Source organism: Podarcis vaucheri, assembly GCF_965113315.1.
Source record: "Podarcis vaucheri genome assembly, chromosome: 12".
Classification (NCBI taxonomy): domain Eukaryota; kingdom Metazoa; phylum Chordata; class Lepidosauria; order Squamata; family Lacertidae; genus Podarcis; species Podarcis vaucheri.
The window spans coordinates 37,144,977-37,170,378 of NC_138750.1; the positions used below are offsets into that span (position 1 = coordinate 37,144,977).

At 40.7% G+C, this 25,402-nt stretch overlaps 1 protein-coding gene across 4 annotated transcripts in view; it reads left to right on the forward strand.

Annotated features, from left to right (window-relative positions):
* Positions 1-393: 393 nt before the first annotated feature.
* Positions 394-25,402, forward strand: part of CDK6 (cyclin dependent kinase 6) — a 101,283-nt gene continuing 76,274 nt past the window's right edge. Inside the window, exons 1-2 of one of the 4 annotated variants that reach the window (XM_082194196.1) lie at positions 394-1,555; positions 10,782-11,276. In XM_082194196.1, the coding sequence (XP_082050322.1) occupies positions 11,044-11,276 (233 nt within the window). In that variant the 5' untranslated portion in view covers positions 394-1,555; positions 10,782-11,043. The other 3 variants (XM_082194198.1, XM_082194197.1, XM_082194199.1) reach the window with 3 other exon arrangements.

The following is a 25,402-nucleotide window of genomic DNA, read 5'->3' on the forward strand; positions in this document are numbered from 1 at the left end:
ACCAAATTAATACTAGTGATGATTATAATATATGCTAACCATGACAGCAACAACAATCATTTATTTATTATTGCATTTGTACCACACAGAGCACTCCGGAGCAGTAATGATAATAAATGTACAGCGCTGAGCACTTGGTAGCAATTACAATAAATGAATAGTAATATTTTCACATTTGCGCAGCACCAAGCTCCCACAAGCAATGATGATAATAATAATAAATATGTTTGCATTTGTACAGCCCTGAGCACTGGGGACTAATAATACTAAGAGCAGCAATATTTGCACTGAAGCAGCAACAATAATATTTGTGCTGTACAAGGTACTTTGAAATAATAATATAATAATGTAATATAATAATAATAATGTATTATTATTATTATTTTCAGTTGTACAGCACTGAACACTCGGTAGTAATATTACTACTAATAATATAGCAGTAATAGCATGATCGCGCCTGTACAGCCCCGAGCACCAGGGAATAACACTGACAATAAATAACTTTTTTTTGCATTTGCGCAGCCCTGAGCACAGCGAGCAGCGCAAGCGTGTCGGGCTACCTCCGCCCGCGCTCCTCCCCGCGGCGGAGGGCTGCCTGCCTCCTCTCCCCCCCGGGCTGCCCCTGCCCCGGGGCGCCTGCTCCTGGCCGTTGCGCTGGCTGCTGCGACCCTTGCGGTATGTGACTGCTTTTGGCAGCGAGCACATGAAGGATTTCATTGAGTGTGAAGACAGAGAGCAGAGACAGAAAGCAGAAGGAGGCGGCCGCTGCCTTTGTAGTCGGGGAGGAATGCGGAAATGTTGAAGCACTATGTCAAACTTTTTTGAAACGGGGTCAAGTCACATTCAGCCAGCGTGGGAAACGGAGGGGGAAAAAAAGTGGAGGCGAGGTGGGGGGAAACTCTTCTACTCCTGCTGCTGCTGCTACTCCCAGACTGAGCACAGACTGAGCACAGGAGCAGAGAGAGAGAGAGAGAGGAGAAGCGGCGGCAGGCAAAGAGTGGCAGCAGGCAGGCAGCGTGGAGAGCTGGTGTAAGAGCCCCGCACTCTCGGGAGACTGATCGCTGCAAGGCTTTGATCAGCCCCAGAATAGTTAGCACAAACCTCTCTCTCTCTCCTTCTTCTCCCCCCACCCAAGGGAGGGGGGAGGAGGCGAGATCCTCTGTGCATTAAGGTGCAGCCTGCCCTACGGCTTGCAGGAAGATGCGAACTCAGGGCAGAGGCAGAGCCCCAGAGGAGACGCTGCGACTACCTGTGTGGCCCCGCCACGGTGCCTGCTGAGACCTGAGCCTGCAACCTCAGCCACCATCACCATGTGAACGCTTCGAATCCGGTTCGGTGCCGCTGCTTGGACCCATCATTCTTATGAGATGCTGGTTATTTAAGGAAAAAAGAGGGGGAGGGAAACCTCTCCCCCATCTTTTCTTGTTTTCTTTTCTTTTTCATTCTTTCACCCCCTCCCTTTTTCCTTTTTTTTTTTTAAAGCCCAGCTCTCCTGGAGATCACTTTAGGTGGGAGTTTTCCTCTGAAGACCGAGGCAGTTCCAGAGCAATATCAGGTACTTTGGAAAGTGCCCATGTGCTCTCCTGGGTAGACCCTGTAACTTAATGCTCCACCAATTTCCTATTTGGGGGTGGGGGGTGGAGAGAGAAGTGGGTGGGAACAGGAATCTTTTCCTCTCCCCCCCCCACCCCAAGATCTCGCTCTCCGCCTTTCAGACATTCCTTATTAATTTGCAGATTGTGCCGGATCGAGCCCACCCACCCATCTCGGAGAGGGGAAAAAAACCTTATTCTGCCTTTCTCCCATTGCGTGCATGCTGTATAAGGGAGCTGCTTTGGGGTGGTCCTCGAGCACGTTTTCTACGAAATGCCACGAAGGGCGGGTGTGTGTGCGCGCATGCATGGATGTGGGTGGGTGAATGAGGACTCATGCGGGCATTCTGGAGTCGTCTTGATCCTGGTCTGAGTATTTCGGGGGGTGGGGGCTGCCCGCCCGCCTGGGGAGGCGTTGTTCTTGTGGAAATCGCTTACCACGCATACTCGGCCACCCCCACCCTTCCCGATTCCTCCAGTTTGGGAGGGCGCGTTGCAGTGCGAAATGTTTAGGGAAGAGGGGCTCGCCCGCCTTTGCTCCGTGCAGTTGCAAGGCGGCCGGGCGAGCACGCAGGGCACCAGGCTCGCGCATGCATTCTTCATGTGACTTGGGAGGGGGGCAAGTTGCGGTGTTAACCGAGCTCGAAAAGGAGCTGGGAGGGAGGAAAGTAACAACGACCCCCCCCGACCCGCACCAGGATGTGCGTTTCTTATAAGAGACCGGTAACTTTCCACTGCCAACCGGCCCGTTTGCAGCCTCCGGTAGCGGCTTCTCGCGCACCTCCCTTGCAGCCAGTCTTCTCCGGGGCTTGCGGGCTCCCTTGCCTCAGGCTGGCAGGCGCGGCGGTGTAGCCGCAGGCCCCGCCCCCTGGCGACCCCCCACACGCAACTCCCTCCCCCCCCCGCTCTCCCCGCGCGCCCCGCGTTCCCGACCTCACACAGACACGCAGGCAGAGGCCGCCTGGTCGGTTGGGGGCGACCTCCATCCCAGAGGCACCCAGCGGCCCCGCCCTCCCCCGGGCCGTCCTCTCTTTCTATTGGCTGACGAGGCGCTTCCCTCAGAGGATCCTCTTCTTCGCTCGTTCGGGGGGCACGTGGAGCTTTTCCCCTTCCCCTCCCCACCGGCCGCCTCTTGCAGTCGCCACTTTTCGCTTTGCTGGGCGCGCGGCGCTATTCGTTTTGTCCACCTCAGGTTTTTTTATTTTATTTTATTTTTAAAAATGGTATATATATATCTATATATGTGTGTGTCTGTGCGTGTCAGAATGCCGGGACCTCAATTTCAAGCCCAGCAGGGCATGGTGTGAAGGTAAACGAGGCAGCAGCCAACCTTGCTCGGAAGCTAAAAGGGTGTCCTCGATAGGAGGTAGCATGGAAAGTTCCGTGGTGGGAGGAAAAGTGGGATATAAATATAAATAAATAACTTGGGAATAACAGAGAGAGAGAGAGGCGTTTAATATGCACATGGGTCCCTGTGCCTCACTATAAAATAGCCACAATAGGCCAAAGGTTTATGGGATGGGTTGTCAAAATGTTACTGTTCAACAGGCTTTTTCCCCTTTCTTTGGCATTCCCATCTGAAAATGGTGCAGGTGGTCATAGCAGTTACTTCCATAAATTGGAGGGGGGGGGGAATAATGTAAGCAGCCACTATGATCTGCCTTTGCTAGATGGTACCTTGTTCACATGGCTGGACTTATTTCTCTGGGCAGTTACTAGCTGGTTAGCTGGCCTCTATACAGTAATGCCTGAACTGGCTCAAGGAAGGCATAATGTGAAGGGTACACCTACCATTTCAAATTTAAGCTCTACTGCTGACAGTACTCAGTTATTTGTTGTTTCTGGCATATGCTCTAAAAATAATTTTCATATCTAAGTCTTGAGTTGGGGTTTTTTTGTTTGTTTTTTGTTTCTTGCACGTGTGATGCAGATGTAAAGTGTACTTTGGCAAGAATGTGCGTTCAGGTTGAAAAAGGCTTCTGTTTTGCATCCACCTTAGAAACATGGATGCATTTAGACAAATAGCAAAATATAGGCTCAAAGGTGCTTTTACACATGCCGCATGTGAGATTGCTCTAAGGCTGCCATAGAGCAGTTACTCTAGAATAACTGTTGTCATTGTTACTCAGATGTTTCCGAAGCTTGGGTAATAGAACTCAGCCAGAGGTCGAACATATGCGCACGCACACAATTACATGGTCTTCGAATGTCATATAACTCATATGTTACTAAAAATGAAATTACATGCACATGTGAAATGCAAGAAAACTATTTTCACAGAGGACCATTTCTCAGTGGTAGTGCACATGCTTTTCATGTGGAAAGTCCCAGATTCAATCTCTGGCGTCTCAAGTTTTAAAAAGAGGTAGCAGGTGATGGGAAAGACTTCTGCTTGAGACTCTGGAAAGCTGCTGCCTGCCAAAGTAGACAATATTGGGCTAGTTGGACAAGTATTTTGACCTGGCCTAAGGCAGCTTCATATCTCCCAAACAGAAGTGATAATGTAGGGCTAAAATAATATGTCAAAATAAGAACAATATCACACAATTGAAGGTTTTAAAAAACTATGTCAAATAATTGCATTTCAGAACAGAAATATAGTGTCTATAGTTACCACAGTCTTAATTTTGTATTGATCTGTTCTGGTTACCTGTGAAGACTAAAATTAGCATGCCATCCTCTTTACCACTATTTAAGCATTCTAAAGACCAGTTTTCAGAATAATAACAGTTTTCCCCCCAACACAATTTAAATCATGCTTGACTTCGCTGCCAAGATGATGAGGAAGACAATTTATTTAATGTATGAATTGCTTCGCAAAGCAATTTACAACATAATGGAAATATATATGAAACAGATACATATATAAAAAGTTTGAAAAATTGCATGTATGAAATCACACACACACACACACACACACACACACATTTTAAAACAACAACAGAACATACATAAAATCAATTCAGTACAGGTACCAACTAGGATAAATATCTCAGTTATTTCAATAAACGCATTTATGTTGTGTGCTGGTTCTCATCCATGTGTGAGAATTGGTGAGTAAATGTAAATATGATTTTTCTAAATCCAACCTGAATGTGATTGTTTTAGTTTGGATAAAAAGTTGGTGAAAGTGATTAGTAATTTTCTACTAAGTGAGCTTTTGAAATATAGAGAATATAGAGTATGCCTTCTTATGCAGTCACTAACAGGTAAATGACGTATAGATGAGGTATTAGCCATGCTCCAGACATAACTGTTACTACTCATCAATATTGTACTGGGAAGAGAGAAGAAAAATGTTGAAGCGAACACCTAAACATCCGGGTATTTTATGGTAATCGTCCTGTCTTGCTAAGTGTTTTTGTTCACATTGATCTTTATGTCTATGAGTAGACAGCAATTGGTAGTTGTTACTTATCTCTTGTCTTTCTCAAGAGATGAATGGTTTGCTGAATGGTCACAGCCATTTGGGTATAAGACTTTCAGACATTGACACCACTAACGTTATCACAAACATTCGTAAGCAAAATATTGTGAGCACCAGAAAAAAACAATGTAGTTTCTCCGGAGATAATAGTTATCCCTACCACAAACCAATATGTGAACAAGTCTAAAATGTGGGCACTGATAAGTGGCAACTGCCGTGCTGTTAGTGCAATGAGAGAACTACCCAATAATCTGGTTGATTCAGTTGAGTTCTCTCATGAGCCTATATGTCCATTCTACAACATGTTAAACCACTGTTACATACATTCTGTGCCTTACTGGAGTTCCATAAGGAGTTTTGAACTGCTGGTTACTTAAGGGCTCTATAACACACCATGATAAGATATAAATATCTATCTTTATGTGTTTTCTACTCATTTCATAATGCATAGCATCTGCCTAGTTCTTAGAACTGTTTGCATCTTCATCTAGCTTCATATCAATTAACATTGTTGTAGTTCTAGTAGGTGTCAACGGCTACTAGCCATGATGGCTATGTTCTGCATCCTCTGTCAGAGGCATCTTGCCTCTCAATACCAGTTGCTGAGAATGGAAGGTGGGCTGAGTGCTATTGCACTCATATCTTATTTACAGGCTTCCCACAGGCATCTGATGGGCCATTTTGAGAACAGAAAGCTGGACTAGATGAGCCATTGGCTTGGTCTAGCAGGCTCATCTTATGTTCTTATTCTTAACCTTCCTTCACTTCACCAAGTTCCCTTTCATCTCATGGTACAGATGGATGCTTCATACAATTTGCAAAATGCTCTTAGCATGGCCTTGTGAAAATTTAACATATGCCTCACCCTGTTCTGGAATATATTTTGAAAAAGTAGTTGAACTGGACATGGAGAGTTCCTCTTCTATGTTTCTGTCCCTGCTCAGTTTGTGACACTTGTAGCCCAATTCTATGCATGTTTACTCAGAAGCATCCCACTCTTTTCCTTAGAGTTAATTCTTAGAAAAGGATATGTAGAATCACAGTTCTAGTTTTTCTCTTCCCCTTCTAGCACACTGATAACATCTCTATAGAACAAGGCATGACAGGGCATGTCCACATTATAAACTTGATCATTCTTATTTCCAAGAATTCTGGGAATTTTAGTTCAGTGAAGTTAGTGGAAGCCTAAAGACCTGTAACCAAAATCCTCAGAAGCTCATAAAATTACAATTCCCATAATTGTTTTTGGTAGAACATGTGGCATTTACACAGTAGGTGTCTACATACAACAAATGGAGGGTGGCAGGAGCTCCATATCATCAAAATTGGAAGGAATAATGAAACATTATCTATTCTGTTGATTAAAATAGAAGTGCCATGAATTTACTTGAAGCTAAAATCAGGACAGAGATATTTCTATGATATAAATTTGAGTGTTTTACCTAAAGTTCCAAGGAAGACACACTTGATTTTAACTTTATCCTCCTAATCAGCTAAAATGTGCCATTTAGCTATTGGATAAGCTGCTGTGGTGTCATGGACTCTTCATAAACCTTTGAATAGTTCAAGAAGTTGTCAGCAACAAAGTTCTGTCAGTTGATCTTAAAATATGGGAAATGAAAGCCTACATTGGGGGAAGGAAGACCACATCCATTACATGGAGGCAGGATCTTTTGGCAACTCATGGGTGCTAGGAGTGGAAGGTGAAAGGTGGGAAGGAAACAAAATGAGAAGAGAACCAATGATAGAAGAAGGCAAAAAGTCAGAGAGCCCAGAAGGTAGGGTAGACTAGATGGAGGATGTAGAAGGTTGAGGGAATGAGAAACTTGTGTGAAATACAGACTTGTGAAGTCGTATAATACTTAAAAAGAAAGCTGTGTATTTTAGCACAAATGACAAAGGCAAGCAGATCTGCGAGGAAGGCTGTATGGAGAAAATAGTGAAAACAAGATTAGAGGAAAAGTAGCTGAAGGACAAGGGACACACCAGTTAGTAGATCCAGAAGCAGAGAATTCTGGTAGGGAGGTAAAAGGCAGGGCCAGTGTTGGGGAAAACCAGGGGGAAAGCTTACCCAGGGTCTTAGAGGCTGGTGGGTTCTAAGAGTCCAGGAGCAAAACAGGAGAGGCAGATATACACTTGATGAAAAAAACTCAGCTGCATAACCCAAGAACATTGGAAAAGTAATGCTAAAGTCTTGCTGTATATATTTTTCTAAGTTGTGGTTTTATTGCCATCCTTCATTAGCTTTGTCTAATTTGTCTTCCAGAACTGACTGCTTTGATTTCTGTTTTTTAATTTATTTGTAAAATGTTGGCCATTGTAATCTGTTGCCAACAGTTTGAGAATTGCTACATTAAAAATGAATGCAAATAATTGTTTTTCAAAATGGCTCCTTCATGATAAGATTAAGATTGGCTGTTATGAATAATATTTGATACTTGGTTATGCTTTGGTTAATCATTAGTATTTGAAAATAAAGGAAAGTTGTGATCTGTATGTAGGCAAATTTGTTGCTATTCATTACTTGAAAGATGGGTTTGCTGTAGCTAGTCATAATTAAGCATTGATCTTGCATAACAACTCTTAAATTAAGAGATAAGAGACTTGGCCTGCTGTTGCCACAGCTTTGCTGGATTACTTTGGTCAAGCAAAGTGACCTCTTGGTTTTCATTTTTCCTTCTTAATCTTAATTTGGTTGAGGGACGAGAAAGAACAGAAATCTATCTATCTGTACTACTATCTGGCTTCCATAATCTTATCATATTTTTTCATTTAGAAATGATCCAGTCCTCATCCAAATATGCATTAACAAGTTTTGAAATGTATTTGTATAAAAAATATACCACTTAATATATAAAAAAAATCTCTGAGTAGTTTACATAAAAACAATTTATTATTTTTTAGATGAATCCAGAGGAGGATCCAAAAAGTATTACTGAATGTTTATCATAATAGGGCAAGATACAGCATTAAAAGTCTTGCAGGCTGCAGTGGGAATGTTAAACGCTCTGCCATGATTAAATTTCTCCCACTTAAAGCAGTAAGATTTAACTGTGCTTAACGTTGCTTGGATTGTGCTCCATTTTTAGCCACAAATGATAAAATTAACAAAATATTATATTCGGTTTCAATCCAATAAATGGAACTACAGCGGTTATATATTACCTAATCTGAAAGAGCATAATATTAATGTAAAACTCAGGCTTTACTGGTACAGGCTTTTGTGAGATGGCTGTACCAGTAAATGGGATGAGGGGTTATATCAGCAATGAAAAATCAATTGCATGATTCAGAAAATGAAACTTTATATCCACCTAGTTAATAATGCATGTTCAGAATTTAAGTACTCATGGTCATTGTGAGCCATGTGTCCTAAAGATTTTGTCAAGTACTGCCAGCTGTGCAAGCAGTTGCTGAAATGGTCTCAGACTAAATCTAAGCCCAGCTCCTTTCTATTTAGTCTGAGTACATGTTGGTGGATCTGGACACTTGTCATGCATGTTATACCGACTTGCTGATTAGATTACATGGGTCTACCCTTGAAGATGTTTCAGAAACTTTAGCTGGCATGAGGCACTAGGCTGCTACCAATTTGTTTCTTAGACCAATTTAAGGTGACGGTTTTCCCTGTAAAGCCCTAAAACACAGTATTCTGATTATCCCAGGAAGTGTCTTATTCCGTGTGTTCTCCCTTGAGAATTGAAACCTGCAGATGAAGCCATCCAGGTTCTGTCCATTCTGGATGGTAGGTTGTATTTCACAAGAAACAGGTTTGTTTTCTTTTTTTCTGTAGTGACCCTGGACCTGAATTCCAAGAGGTCTTTCTCTTTGTTTGTTAAAGGCTAGGTGGACTTTTTAAAATTTTTATTTCATCAAACCTTTGGGGTTTGGGGTTTTAGAGGTACAGCTTGTGCTGTTGTTTTTCCTGGTGTATTAAATATATTTTTGTATATTTATTGCTGATTTGTGTTTGTGACTTGGCTTAGATGGAGCAGGAAACCCACATTTTGGTTTCAGCTTCCAGGCATATAATAGGCAAACCATGGTTTAGTGGTACTTGTCTGTTTAATTTTCTATCTGGTCAGAACTTGGGAGGTGTCCATTGGGAAAGACAGCAACACAGGTTGGTTGTTGCAGCACCACGGATAGCTCCTAGTGATCAACTCGCTCCAACAAGGGTTGGAAGCAGCAGTCCACTCCATCTTAGCTAAGGGCTTATCAACACTTAAAATTTTGCCCCACGCTTTCCAGGCACAGGCCCACGCTTTAATGCTTTGTGTCTAAAGTACTCTTTTTTTCACCCCAGAGCTTTTCTTGAAAAAATCTGCTTGGACACGGAGAGTGTGGATAAAAGGTCATTGTCGCCTTGTGGAAAACAGAGTCTCTTAAAGGGCCAACTCTAGCATAAAGACAGACACTTCTCCAGCTTTCCATGGCCTCCCACTTGGCATGTTTCTTAATATAAGAATGTTTTTGAACCAGCAAAAATATATTGCACCATTGGTCTTGTGTGATACTGTGGGGGGCACTTGGTTCCTCAGACCAGATGCTTTGGGGAGCTCTTTCAATGGGCACCTGTTTACCAGGTTTAATGATCTGATCACCAACATCTGGCTTAGGAACTTTGTCTGGCTCCTTAGCTGGTAGCACTGTAGCCCCTGACTTGGTGTTCTGGTCATTGCTGGACAGTCCCCCTGAGGCAGATCAGTGACCCTAACTGTGCTTTGTTGGTTGTCTGTGAATTCAGTTATAACAGCAAACCCCAGTTAGCCTTGAACTTGTACATCATCGCTCCCCATCTAGATTTAGCTGCGTGGAGGAGGTTAGAAACATTTTCTTCCATTTTCAGCTAACCATGGTTTATCTTTATGGAACCAGGAACTACCGCTTATCCAGACAAGCATGTTTAGTTGCCTCCTAGCCATGCAATACTTTCTGTGCCATTCAGCCAACCCACAGGTTTAGGGCAAGGACAGGAATTTCTCCCTAGCATAGCATTGTACAACATGGAAAAACTTTTTTAAAAACTTACTTGCAAGAGAACAATTTGTTAGCAGGCAGTTGCATCTGCTGAAGCACAGAAATATGTCTAGGATTCTTTATGTCTTCTATTATCAGATGAAGACTTAATGAGACACACATACCTCCCCAAACCTGCCTAACACTACCAGTTGTTTTAAATAACATGCCAGTTTCTTACTTGAGATCAGACAAGCAGGCACTCCTGACAGGGTGTTTTAATTGGTGCACCAAGACTGTGGAATAAATTCCTATGGAGATCTGTCAGGCTATCTCTCTTTTCATTTTTTTTGCTATCTATGGAATACTTGTTTGTTTCAATGTGCCTTTGATTTGTGAGTTTTCTGCCATTTTGCTGTGCTTGTTTTTTAATCTGCTGCTGCTTTACCTGCCATGTTTTTAATGATGGTTGTTTATTTCTGGAACCAGACTAAATTATTCTGAATGAACTGCAGAATGCACATTTCTTAATTTTTATAATAAAGTCCAAGTGTAACATTTAACTTAATTCAGTTCACAGAGCACAAATATTCTGTCCCCTTGATCTGCATCCCATTGCCTCTTGTAATTGCACTGTTGAAAGGGCTCATTTCACTTAAATGTGTGCAAGCCAGTTGTATTACATATGCCAACTAAATGTGCAGACAAAGTGTTTAATGGCAATATTCTATTATGGAAGCCGGTGGAGAGATACTCCTAATACTAATTATGTTCTCTTTGGTGGTTATTTTTTTGTCCCTTAGATCTCATTAGCTTTACAAAGATAATGATTCCAAAGACTACCATATAATTGCCACTGGCTAAGCAAGAAGGCTCACGTGGGCATTACTACAGTTCTGGAAGGGTGCAAGAACCATCCTGCAGGCTGGTCCATCTGTCAAAATATCTGGACACCCTGTTCCAATAACAACTAAGGACTGATTTGCACATAGGGAACAAGGGCAACAGCCACAGCACCTGAAACACCACAGAAAGAAACTGGGGAAGAAGGAAAGCGGTGTCACCATGGAGAAGGACAGCATGACCCTAGCTGATCAACAATATGAATGTGTAGCTGAGATTGGTGAAGGAGCCTATGGGAAGGTGTTCAAGGCCCGGGACCTGAAGAATGGTGGACGTTTTGTAGCACTGAAGAGGGTGCGGGTGCAGACAAGCGAAGAGGGGATGCCACTTTCCACCATACGTGAGGTGGCTGTATTGAAGCATCTGGAAACATTTGAGCATCCCAACGTGGTCAGGTGAGGAAGGTGCGGGGGGTGGGGGTGGCAAGGCATATGGCCAACTGTATCCCAGTTATACACTTTGGGTGTTCTGAGCATCATGTTTGGGGTATGTGGCTTGATTGAGCACTAGAATAGTTGTCTGAAATGAATTTGAAGTTTGCTCAAGTGTATGTTTTGCCAACCTGCCTAACCCACCTTTTCTTGAGCTCTGCCTCCCACGCATTCAAACATCCATCTCCAGAGGCATAGGTGTGTGACTTAAGTATTTGAGTGGATGGGCATGGAGCCACATGTAAGCTGTGGTCTTTTTCAGCACAAAAAAAGGAAGAATAGAAAGAGAGAAGCTCTTTTGTCCTGGGTATTAGTTGTGCCTAGTAAAAGCTGGTGCTATTTTAGCGCTACTAAACACTGCCTATGTGGCAATAAGAATCTTTTATACTAAGCAGGAAAATTCTGCAGTTTTAGAAAGCTCAGAATTTGTTCTTGGTTTCTAATGCTTAAAATGTTGAAAGTAATATGTAAAATTCAAAATGAACATGTAAATAAAAATATTAAAGGTTGAAATCTTGCTCAGCTGCAACCTTAATTCAGGCCACCAAAATCTCTGCCTGATTTTAGAAAAACATTTCCAAAAGATGCTCAGACTTGCCCTTCATGTCTCAGTGTGCCTAAGGATCAGTCTAAAGCATACCTTAAAATCATGGTCGGTCATGGGATAGGTGGTGGTCTGGCAAGTATGTTGGACACAAGCCATCTAGTGAAACAGAACCTCAATTGATTGACAGATGGTATAGAACTCAGCTGTATGTGGCCTGGAAGTACATTACTTTTTAATTTTTTAAAATAAATTCATACTCCGTCCTTCTTCCCAAAGGAGCCATTACTTGTTAGTCCACAGTGGTAGTCCCATTTCTGTCAGCAATTCTTGTTCTTCATCACTCTGAAGTTTGTTGATTGTGGGAGAAGTCAGAAAATAGAACTGACTCATTTTCATTATTGCTGCTCTGATACATGACAACTTTAGTTTAGTTTTGTTCAAAACAGTGCAAGGCTGCCTGTCAGCAAGCAGACAGTCTTGTGTGTTCAAATCTACATTATTTTCATTGTGTTCTTGCTGGTAATTGTGATAGCTGGGGAACAGGACTTGTTGACCACTTTCATGGGTGTAGTCTCAGTACTTTTAATCATACATTTCTTCAGATGAGTAACATGTTAGATATGTGATAATGTGAGGTTCAAGTCTGAATGGTGATTAATCATAGAAAATCGTGCCCGTACATACCAAGAATCATGATAGAATTTGGAAAGAATCAGGCTTGGGAGTTTTTGTGACATCTTCTAAGCAACTCTCAAGTATATAATTAATCCATTATAAATCTTCACATTGAGTGTGTTATTTTGGAATCCATTAAGATAAACAGTAACATTTGTGTTTACAAAGTAATTTTATATGTGCAAAGTCAAGTAGGTTTGAAAACCCTTATTTTCTGCCTTTTTTAGATGCAGTGAAAGATCTGTCTTGTCATTAGGAAGACTGGGTAAACTGTAGTTTGTTTAAGGTGGTGGATGGGATTATTTTGTGCAAAAGATAATTTCATCCCACCTAGTACTGCTGCTGATCAAACTCCATTTATTTCAGTAGAGTACAATCTAGTTAAAACCTGTTAATTATTACTTTCTGAGTGCAGTTTTCAACTAACTGTTCATCTACCTTATACTCATATATATCAAGCTTTTGTAGGAAGTTAAAAGTCTTGCTGAAATCCAAATACAATTAGGATCTTTTTCTACTAAACCACTTCTTTATTTAAATAAAGAAACTGTGTTGGTCTCATATGACTTCCTCCTAACAAACTCTGTTGGTTATTTGTAATACCATTTATTCTTAAACTACCCAGAAACTGTAAAATTGACATATTTAAAGGCCTTGTACAGTGACTGCATACAATTTATTTATAGTGATACCTTTGAATGACCAAAAATATTATAGTGGCATACAAAAAAATAATTGAAACATCTTAAAAAATAAAATAAAATCATAAAATACAAAATAAATGACCAACACTCAATCAAATTAATATTGTAACAGTTTAGAAGGCTGAATGTTTATTTCTTCTAAAACAAAGTTTAGAAGGCCCATCATCTTAAAACTAATTGATTATGAGGCCTATTTGTGAGGAGGTATCTCAGGGTTGTATCATTAATCTTCACTAACAATAAAATAAGAGAAAACATATTGCAACAACTTGTGTCATTCTCTATTACCCTCTATCTTCTATATCTTTAGATCAGGGTTTCCCAAACTTGGGTCTCCAGCTGTTATTTTGTACTACAGGTCCCATCATTCCTGGTCACTGGCCCTGCTAGCTAGGCATGATGGGAGTTGTAGTCCAAAAACTGCTGGAGACCCAATTTTGGGCAACCCTGTTTGGATCATATAGCATAGTATCCAACTAAGTTTTGGGTGTTCTCTTATTTTAGATAACTTTATAATCCTCTTATTTTGTTATATATCTTTTAGATTTTAGCCATTAACTTAAATACCAGATTGCCCTTTCAAATAATCAAATGAGGCCTGAGTCTCCATGTCCTTGCCATAATCCTCAATCTGATGGCCCTGCTAGGGTGAAAGTGCTGCATCCCCAGGTCCCTTTGCACATCCTGGAGCTTTGGACTACAGATGTTAACTACATCAACAAGATCATTTCACCAAGATAAGGCACAGAACGAACACCCACGTTTTAATTCCTGGAAGAACCTCAGGTAGCAGGACTAATAAAGCTCTCTGCGCAGGATCTTGAAGAAATGCTCTTTCATATAGCTTTCCTAAATGCCAAACACTATCGTCTAGGTACGTGCAGAACATAAGCAGCCTTACGTAATCAATCTGACCCTAGAAACATTCGCAACAGAATCTGCAGTTTAGAGCACTATGAGCTCCCTTGGAAAGAATTGTCCGGGTGTAAATGTTCTGTGTTTCACCTTTCCCCTACATAGAAAACCAATCAGTCTTTTGTCTAAATGTCTGTTTGGCATACCATGGACATAAGCACATCTTACTGTGTTTTGTTTTTTAAGAATCTTGACATTTCAAATGTATTTAGTAAGATAAACTTAGTGTATCCAGCCCAGAGTTCAAATGAGAAGATGAAATGCTTAATTAGCCTTTATTGTGCACAGTAGATAAATCTGGCACAAATATGTCCACTAGTTATGTAAGTTACTGCTGCTCTGCTTGCGGAAAACATGAAGTATACGTAGACAAAGGAGAGACTTTGCCAGGAATAAATGACATATTGGATTCAGGAAATTCCTGTGTGTAAAATTAGGAGTATTTCCTGCTGTAATGCATCTGTAAGAATTCTTCTAATTATACTTGTTGCATTCAGCTCCATTAGCTTTCATATACTAGAATCTGCATTTATAGAATATGACTCAGAATTGGGATATTTTAAGCTAAATTGCTACATTTTCAATGGAGAATTTATTTGTTTGGACCATAGGTCATAGCAAAAATCGTAATTTGCATTTCAATTAAAGGTAGTCACTGAAAGTTTAAAGCGTTCAGTGTCTTCAAGTTCTATAGGCAGATAATACCTATGTTTGTAGTTTCCCCTCCACCTGACTCTTGGAACTTTGTTTTCTCCTAGAAATATCGTGTTAAATGTTTTAAGGAGTTATTCTCTAAGCTTTGGGTACACAAAAAAGCCATACTAGAATGCAGTAATCTGAGCTCTGTGCTTGTTGCTTAGGAAGCAGCCCAAAATGCTGGTATATGTAGCTATTTCTAGTAAAATTAGTTATGTGTGATGGAAGCAGTGATTTCTAAGCTCACAAAAACACTTGGTGCACAGTTTCTTTTTTGGGAAAACAACCTATCTTTTTCCTTTTTTGTTTGTTAACTCCCAAGGCACCAATTTCAGAAAATTAGCTTCAGCTCCAAAATCATGAATCAGACTAAATGAGATATTGTATTACTAACAATGTCTCCTAAAACATGGGAATACAACCTCTAGGGAGGCCAAAAAGTATTGCTCCTATTCTTTGTGCAACTTTCCAAAAAAAAAATAGCCACAGGAGCTGAAGAAAATGGTTTTACAGAGCTCTTGCGAACCATATTGTTTCCTGTCAGGTGTGCCAGCAACATGGTTGGACCTCCCCATCCAATGATGGCCTCTCAGTATCATCACCAACCACTTTCCACGTGGTGTGATGACCATACAGAAGCTTTCACAACCTGAAGCTGAAGGGAGTTGCAGTCTAAACCATCTGGAGGGTGCCAGGTTGACAAAGCTGCCTTGCGGTATGGCTTTGTCTGAATGATGACACAACTTCTCTCACTGTTCCTGTCAAGCCACACCAGACTTCTGAAATAGGTGGGCAGGTCTTGGCATACATACTGCTTAAAGTTTTGCTTTGAGGTTGGGTGTTGCTGGTGCCTGATAGGTTAATGTGCCAAACCCCTCAGGACTCAATAGGTACCATTCGTTTCTGTTTTAAATACATGAAACGATAACACACACCCAAAAAATTACCCAAAAAAGGGACTGTTCAGGAGGCGCACTCAAAAGTGATGACCTTTGTGATGTAGATTGGCAGGGATTCTTGAAGACTCTCATTTGCTCCTTAGAGGATGTTCTGTGAAGAATCAGGCTCCAAACAATAAACAGAAAGAAAATTACATAAAGCATAATTGGAAGAGCACAGGAGACATGAAGATATGAAGATAAGTGTTTTCTCTGCCTCCCAAATATGTGTGTTTGTGTGTATTATTTATATATTTATGGAGAGCTAGAGAGAGATTTTCCTAAGTGCTCAAAGCAGTTCACATATAATTATCACAACAACTCTGTGTGGTCACCATAATTATTCCCTTACTGTAGACCGTCTGAGGCTAAGTCTAAGAGACAGCAGCTGAGCTGACATTTGCACTAGGGACTTCCAAGCTCATCATTTATATTCCTAACCAATATTTGACATCCCTTTTTAGATGGTAGTTAGCATCCTTGCTGTATGGGGAAGAAGCTGAAAGTATTTCTTCTTTCTGCCTGGAGCCTTGATCATAGAATCATAGAACTGTAGAGTTGGAAGGGACCCTGAGGATCATCTAGTCCAACCCCCTGCAATGCAGGAAGATGCAGCTGGTCCATACAGGGATTGAACCTGCAACCTTGGCGTTATCAGCACCATGCTCTAACCAACGGAGCTATCCAGGCTCATACCTTGATATGAGAATACCAGAATACCTTGAACGGCATATATAGCTGCTGTGGAAGTCTAGTTAGTTGAACAGTGTAAACAAACAAACAAACAAACAAACAAACAAACAGAATAACATTATTGACCTCTTAAAATTTAGCTATGATGGCTCCTTCTGGGATTGCCTTTTGTCTTTTAACATTAGGAGAAAGACATTTGTTGTGAGCATCTTAAGTGGCATGTCTGTTTTTTGTCTGTCCCTTTAATTATCTTCTAACTAATGTCTGCATTTTGTGGTGTTCTCTTTTTTGAAGTTAATTGTTACTGTGGTAGGTTTTCCTACCCCTGCCTGAACAGCTGTTGAACTTTGAATTCCTTATGGTTGCTGTTGTAGCACACGTGGACTGATTTTTATGCCAATTCAGTGTTGTTCATAAGACCCCATAGCAAGGTTTCACTGTCATCTTGGATCCAAAGCAGTTCTTTCATGTGATCTTGTGCCTTTTGAAGACAACTGCTTTCATACAGTCAACATTTCTTCCACATGTTAAATGCACAGCAGTGAGCATGGGCATTTATATTATAATGATAATTCTATTGGGTTTTATCTAATGTAGCAGTAGGTAAAATGTTCCATTAGTGCAAGGATTTATGCTTGCGCAAAGAAACTTTTTCCCTACCTGAAGGATAGTTGTTGTGTCCTGCACACATGCAATAACAGATGCCTGAATACATAGCTAGTTAACCCTATACTCCCTAAATAAGTTGCAACAAGGCAATGAGCCTCTTGCACGTTCGAATCCACACGATGGAGTGAGCTCCCGTTGTTCTGTGCCAGTTTCTGCCAACTTAGCAGTTTGAAAGCATGCCAGTGCAAGTAGATAAATAGTTAACCGCTGTGGCAGGAAGGTAAACGGCATTTCCGTGCTCTCAGGCTTCCGTCACTGTGTCCCATTGGCACCAGAAGCGGTTTAGTCATGCTGGCCACAAGACCAGGAAAGTTGTCTGTGGACAAACACCAGCTCCCTCAGCCTGAAAGCAAGATGAGTGCTGTACCCCATAGTTGCTTTTGACTGGACTTAACCATCCAGGGGTCCTTTACCTTTACCTTTTGCCTGTTTTACATTCCCATAATATATACAGGCAGTCCAGGACAGTAAATTCCTTGACATAGCCCAAGAAAGAGTAGCAAATCAGAGCCTTTTATCTTTTGGGGTTTAAGGGTATTTAGGATGGTCATTTACAGTAAAAGAAATTTGGCACTGCTGTGTGCAGGAACATCTGTCTGTATCACTATAGGACTGTAGTGCCTCCCAAATGGCTAGCAAGCTTTCTTAGAATTAAGAAGGATCATTACTCTTGGTGCATTTTTTAGAACTCCATTTGTCAGCAAAACATATGTGTGCTTTACTTTGTGTTATCTACGTAAACTCTACACATTTTGATGCAATGATGAACAAGTGGTTTTAAAATATTATACATATGGGCTTAGAAAGGCACAAGAGTCATATGTAATTAATATATAGCGTTTTCCTGAACCGAAAGAAGACATTCCTTTGCTTAGATAAATTATTCAATAAATATGTTCCATATTATAATAGCAATAATGTTGTAATGAAATAAGCATTGGTAACATTTTGAAGTGCTATACATTTGAGCTGAAAAGCACTTGCTATTTATAGGAAAAAATGTTTTGTCAGTTTCCATGGAGAATGGTGTAGTGTGGTTTTAAGTTTTCCTCTGAGAAAAAGGTTTTAAAAGGAAATATTCATATGGCCAAAACTCAAAATGCTTCTCAATTAACTGCCATAGTTCCTGACTTACAATAGGTTTTTTCATAAAAGTGGTAGACTGACATATTAGCTGCATACAAATAAATATAAATAACTACATTGATATTAAGATCATTTCTGCTATACAGCATTTACAAGTGAATTGGTGCCAATGTCTTCATTGGTCCAGTTTGCATGTCAGGGTAAACCATACCTAATTGTTATTTGCTGTTAACACACCTTTCAAGGCTCTTTTGTCTCATCTTTGCTAGTGTGCAGAGGAAACAAAATACAATCCCTTGCTTAGCATTACAACTGAACCAGAGATTGTGGTTTGTTTTGCTCCAACAAAACATGATTAAGGCAAGAGCAAACCTTGGCTACAGATCCTGGTTCTTTGGGAGTAAAAGCAACCAGAAGCCTGGTTCAGACATAATGCTAAGCCAAGGGTCATGGTTTATTTTCTCTGAGCACGAGCATAGTATAATAGAATTGTAGAGTTGGAAGGCATCCAAAGGTCATCTCGTCCAACTCCCCGAAATGCAAGAATTTCAGCTAGACCATATATGAAAGATGGCCACCCAGCCTCTGTTTATAAACCTCAAAGCAAAGAGAGTCCACCAGCTCTCATGGGAGTCTGTTCCATGGTTGAACAGTAGGATGGAAACAAGTGACCAAGAGCTAGGGATTCACAGTAAACTATTAACTATGGTTTACCATTATATGAGAAACAAGGCCAGTGAGACTTTTACATATATTAGTGTACTTGGCAACACACAAATATGTTCCTGATTTTAGAAGAGATAAATATATATTTCCCAAATTATCATACACCATCTTATGTTGGACTGTCAGATCTGTGCCAAGTAACAGAAGAGCACAAAATCCCATTTTTATCGTGCCACGGAAAGTATAATTTCTGACAATTTCCAGGGACAGGATTTATCATGAGCCCTCTGCATGATAGTATGGCTGGGAGTTGGATTTTAGGGGATCAGGCCTAAACTGGAAGGGACCTAATCTCAGTGGCAGAGCAAAAGCTTTGCACGCAGAAGTTACCAGGATCAATACCTGGCTTATTCAGATGCAGTAATTAGGTAGCAGGTGATGGGGAAGAGACATGTGAGGCCTCTGGGACCCCAAAGGGCTACTCTGAGTGGACAGTGGATTGTTTTTCTTACAATGAAGTGGTATATAAATTTTAGTAAATAAATGTTCACTTGTCATTGTCAGTGAAGTTACCACAGCAGAAGTCATTTCTAATAAAAGTTAAAGGGCACACGTAGACCTTTAATTCTTGTAAACTCTTTTGTTGATCCTGGAGTTTCCACTGAAAAACTGAGTCAACTAATTTGGGAAGGAACCTGACTAATATAACCAAGTGTGCATGTAGGTTATGATCAGAAAGTCACACAGTTTTAAATAGTCATTTTTAGCTTTATAATACAATTCTATAATTCCTAGAGAAGGTGGGGCTGCTGAAAAGAGAACAATAGGAAAAGAAAACAGATTTTGGTGTGCCCATGTTGTTGTAGGCATTCCCCATGTTTGTTTATTGAAGATATAAAATGAGTCATTATCACTTTATTTGAATCTTGTTAATCTAACCTCAGCAGAATGAAAAGACTTGCTTTAAAATCGGATATATATATTTTCTTGCCATGAAGTGTTGGGTAGTTTTAACATATGTAGATGAAACTCTACAGATGAAACTTGGGTAATGACTCAAAGTATCTGTTGCTGTTTAATATTTCTGAGGAATTCCCCTCTCAGAATTATCATGATATATACTGGCTGTGTCAGCTTTAATGTTTCCCAGACTAGCACATTTCTTCTCCAAGAGTTGTGTGAATGCATTTCCCTGCGCATGGGTTTTGTTTCTCTCAATCTTTCAAGCTAGACTTATAGTGTAAATGGGAGTTCTGGAAAGAGGAGGGAGGATTTTGCATCTTTATCCCCCCCCCTCCACATTTGATCTGGTAGTTTGCATACAGCTGCTGAGTAGACAGTTACCTTTGAAAGGAACATTTGGCTGGTTTAATTTGATTAGAGCAAGCCACCTCAATCATTTCTTAACTAATAGTGCTTTCATTTTTGCCTGGCAGTAGGAGTTGGGAAAGTACTTACTGGTAATAAGATATTGGGGGAAATTACAGAAAGTGACACAAATGAACTAAATGATAGAACAGTTTAAGTGGAGTTTTTATTTTATTTTAAGTCTACACTAAACCCTGCTTTTTAAAAAAAAGCTTTTAGAAAGCAGATTAAGTTAACAAATGTACTTTCTCTCGGACAGGAGGGGAACCCCAGCAAATTAAGATCAGTTTGAACGTTTCAACAAGAGCAGAGATATTTTGTAATGCTTCACTTCAAAATTTGAAATAAAAATTGTGGAAAGATAAACACACACACACACACACAGAGAGAGAGAGAGAGAGAGAGAGAGAACACAAATTCACACTCTTTCCTACCTTTTTGTTGGATAGCCCAGTTGTCAAAGCACTGCATCAGAAATCTCACTTCGAAATTTACTTTTAAAAAGCAAGATTAAAAGGCAGTTTATTTTATTTTATCCCCATACATATGATTAACAATCAGAGTTATCAGAGAGAAGCTGCCTGATTTTATTTCCCAATGAAATGAACTTAGTGAACTGGAGGAGGAAGAGTTTGAGATTAAAGAAATTAATTATGGGAAATTAGGAAGCGCTATTTTTTAAAAAAAGTCAACAAAAGATGGAGAGGGTGGACATACTGCACATTTGTGATTAAAATGGTTTATAATGTAGAAGTGATTTTAATACGTTTCAGAAAATTATCTCAATTGCAAAAAAAGTAATTCTGTATTTTACAGCAAGATTACAAAGTTGGGAGGGTAGCATTATTTCTGCTGTAGCCTTGTTAGAGACTTTGAGTTATTAATTTATTGGATTTTTGTTCTGCCCAGGCAGTATAAATATGCAATATTAAAATCAGTTAAAACAATTACAATTGGGATAACAGGGTGTTTCCTAAAAATCTGCCACGTATTAAAGGACATGGTAAAGAGTTGCTTCTTCAGGATATTCAGAATGACACATTCATAATTGGAAGTTTCCTTATTTGACTCTATTTTACAAATTAAGTATTATCCTTTCTGTAGTTCAGCGCTTCCATAAGAAAAATAAATTATTTTATCAGTTAACAATGCAAAATAAATTTTATTCTTTTCACATTCATAGAATCATAGAATCATAGAGTTGGAAGAGACCACAAGGGCCATCGAGTCCAACCCCCTGCCAAGCAGGAAACACCATCAGAGCACTCCTGACATATGGTTGTCAAGCCTCTGCTTAAAGACCTCCAAAGTAGGAGACTCCACCACACTCCTTGGCAGCAAATCCCACTGTCGAACAGCTCTTACTGTCAGGAAGTTCTTCCTAATGTTTAGGTGGAATCTTCTTTCTTGTAGTTTGGATCCATTGCTCCGTGTCCGCTTCTCTGGAGCAGCAGAAAACAACCTTTCTCCCTCCTCTATGTGACATCCTTTTATATATTTGAACATGGCTATCATATCACCCCTTAACCTCCTCTTCTCCAGGCTAAACATGCCCAGCTCCCTTAGTCGTTCCTCATAAGGCATCGTTTCCAGGCCTTTGACCATTTTGGTTGTCCTCCTCTGGACATGTTCCAGTTTGTCAGTGTCCTTCTTGAATTGTGGTGCCCACAGTACTCCAGGTGAGGTCTGATCAGAGCAGAATACAGTGGCACTATTACTTCCCTTGATCTAGATGCTATACTCCTATTGATGCAGCCCAGAATTGCATTGGCTTTTTTAGCTGCCGCGTCACACTGTTGGCTCATGTCAAGTTTGTGGTCAACCAAGACTCCTAGATCCTTTTCACATGTACTGCTCTCAAGCCAGGTGTCCCCCATCTTGTATTTGTGCCTCTCATTTTTTTTGCCCAAGTGCAATACTTTACATTTCTCCTTGTTAAAATTCATCTTGTTTGTTTTTGCCCAGTTCTCTAATTTGTCAAGGTCGTTTTGAAGTGTGATCCTGTCCTCTGGGGTGTTAGCCACCCCTCTTCCAAGCAATGCTAGTGATTCTATGAAAAAGTTGTATTTTGATTACAGTACATAATCAAAAGCTGCCATAGAATTTAATTTTTCTTGTGCATTAATAATGCTTCTGGGACTAGATATTCCCTCATTAGCAACCATGGTTTTGCTCCTACCCTTTGAGACAACATTTCATCACTTCACTAAGCCATGGCTTTTTAAAACAAGCTGCAAATTAAGCTCTCACTTAAGATACAGTAAAACTTGCCTGCCACTGTCAATCTTAAATAGGATGTAATGTTTATTGATATCAATTGATGTGTCTTCCACATATGGAGGCTTTGCCTAGCTGCCTTATAGATGGTTGTGCCAGCCATAACTCATCTGTGAATATCAAAAGCCCTTCAGTGCATATCTTGCCCCATTTTCTTCATTCTTCCAACTCTACCCCCCTCAGTTACCTAAAGGTCTGCTGCCTCACAGTTCAGTGAGACATATCTACTCAGAAGTACGTCCCAGTTATTTCAGTAGGACTTACTTCCAGTTCCTGGTAAGTATGTATAGGACCGTAGTCTAATGACCCCGCCCACTGTTCTTTGCAGGGGCTTATGCCTGGTTCCCAGAATTTCCCTGTAGTACCAACACTTTGTCCTCAAAACTCATCTTTCTTAAAGAAGTCATAACTCCAGGGGTGAGGAATCGCAGGCCGGGCAGGAAGGTTTCTCATTCTTCTCTTGAGACTCTCCCCAGTGAACTCCGCTGAACTTACTTTTGAGTTGAGAAATACAGAATTGCGCAGTGAATTTATCTTATCCCAAACTCAATATTTAAATATGTATGTACTGTATATTTTCTCTCAAAACGAGTATTTAAATGTGTATTTTTATTAGTTTATAACTGCTGATAACATTTGGAGATGTATGAAATCTTTAGGATAGCTAATTTCTGATCTATGCATTAACTGGGAAGCATGGGTCGAGTCATTTCATATAACAATTTGCAAAGAATGAATTTCTCAGACATCCCTCGATTCACAGTTTGTGCCTGGTCAATCAATTGAAGAAGACATCTGAGCAGAAAAGTAGATGCGTGCTGAAATTATTATTGTTCATTGAATAGGTCCAGCTGCCTCCTAGGATAAAGTGTTGCCTATAGTGACATCTCACTAGGCATGCTTCTCCTTAAACTATTAAAAAGAAAGAAAGAAATATACCTCCAGACAAAAATGATTAAGAAGGGTTGGCATGTCTGGGAAAGAGTGATGTACTGAAAAAGCAAGAAGGGAGGGATGGAAAGAACACATTATTGGGCGCTGTTTCCTTGATGCCTAACAATGAGACCTTTTACAGGGCTGGTGACATGGTGTGTTAATGAGGCCCTGGCCTTTATAACTCTTTGGGCACAAGCTGTGGAAGTGAAAATTAGTTTGGTGGTTTCAGCCTAGTCCCTACCAGACATTTGTCTCCATCCCCAAACCACGGTAGAATTTGGCAGTCAGGACAATGACACCTCAAAAAAAGTCTAGGGCTAGAGGAATCAGTACTGTGGAGATGCCCAAAGGCAAAACTGTGTACTGAAAGATTGCCCAGGCTGACCTTACTGGGTTGGCCTTGATCCTGAGCTGTTTACTTCATTTTCAAAAGAACTCGCTTGTGTGCACGCTGCCATAGGAATAAAACAAAGAGTATAATCTGTCCAGACCTCATCCTATGAACCCTCTGCTGCCCAGTAAGATGCAATATAACAACTTCCTTGCTGGTGCAGTGCCATCACCTGTATATTACCTTGTTCACGCCTCCATGCATACCTATTGCGTTCTCATCATTTGATTACTCAGCAGCTGATGACTAGCAGCTGAAAGTGTGAACGTGACACCACTGGGATATGTTGACACTGGATGGTCTGAAACTCCTGTCTGGTAAATAGACAATGATGGTTTGTTCATGGGTGCAAGTCATTTCTTGGTTCTGCAGGTAGGGTGATGGACATACATGTGAGAATTGGCTCTGAGCTGTTCTGCACATTACCAAGTTTCTGATACTGTTCTGTGTCAAGTGAGGTACTGCATGTTTAAATGGTCCACTAAATCAACATCTTGCTGGCCATGCAAAAATAGCTCTACCCCAGACTTCCTCCTGACTTGCTTATATTCCATATGCCGGAAGATTGGGGTTTTGTTTTGTTTTTTGTTTGTTTGTTTGTTTACATAGGGGGTATTCAGACAAGCAGTCCCTCATCTACAGTCTGAAGTAGTGCAGTCTCAAAACCACTGTATGATGTGATTTACCCGGGATATACAGATCAGTTTCCTCAGAATATTGTTTTAGCTCAGTGGCATGCAAATAGTTTTGTCTCAAAAACAGCCACCAGTACCAAATGGAGTTGTAAAACAAGAGAGGGGAGGCCAGAAGCATCTGGTCAGGTGGGATGGAGCTGGTATGCTAGTTTCCTGGCAGGTAGATTGCTACTGCTTAATGGGAGGAAGAGGGGCACGAAAGGTCAGCACAGTGCAGACACACTGGCAGGAGTGCCAGACTGACTCCACCAATGCTTTTGCACTGCACCAACAGGCCCCCTACCTGTATCCCTCCCTGTAAGCAGCAGCTGCCCACCTGCTAGGAAATTGCCACAACTCTTCCTTACCTGCCTGATGAATTGTTTCTGGAACAGACTGGGTGCATTTTTGCACAGAGCCTTTCTTTCCCTCCAGAGATCTTTAGACTCCTAAAAACTTGAGGCCACAGGTGATGCCTTATTGGTAATGCTGATAATTCCTTGCCACTGCCAAGTAAATGGCAAAGGGGCAGGTAGAAAGGGAGAGAGGAAGAGGGACTGCAGCTGGGAACCCGACATTTCTCCTTGATGTTTCTCTTGCCTTTCTTAATTTTAATTGTTGTAAAGAATGAAAACATACAATAGGTTGTATTTACGGCATTCAGTAGGCAAATCTTGTATTAATTTGGATGCATTTCTCTTTATTATACCTGCACATAATGTAGCCTTTTGAAGCAAGTTTTTCACATGTTCTGGCTTGTTACAAAGTTATAATAAGCAGAAAATGGGTGGGTAGGAGGGGGAACCCAGAAGTACTTTTGAGTAACTCATTATTCTTAACATAGTAGGCAACTGT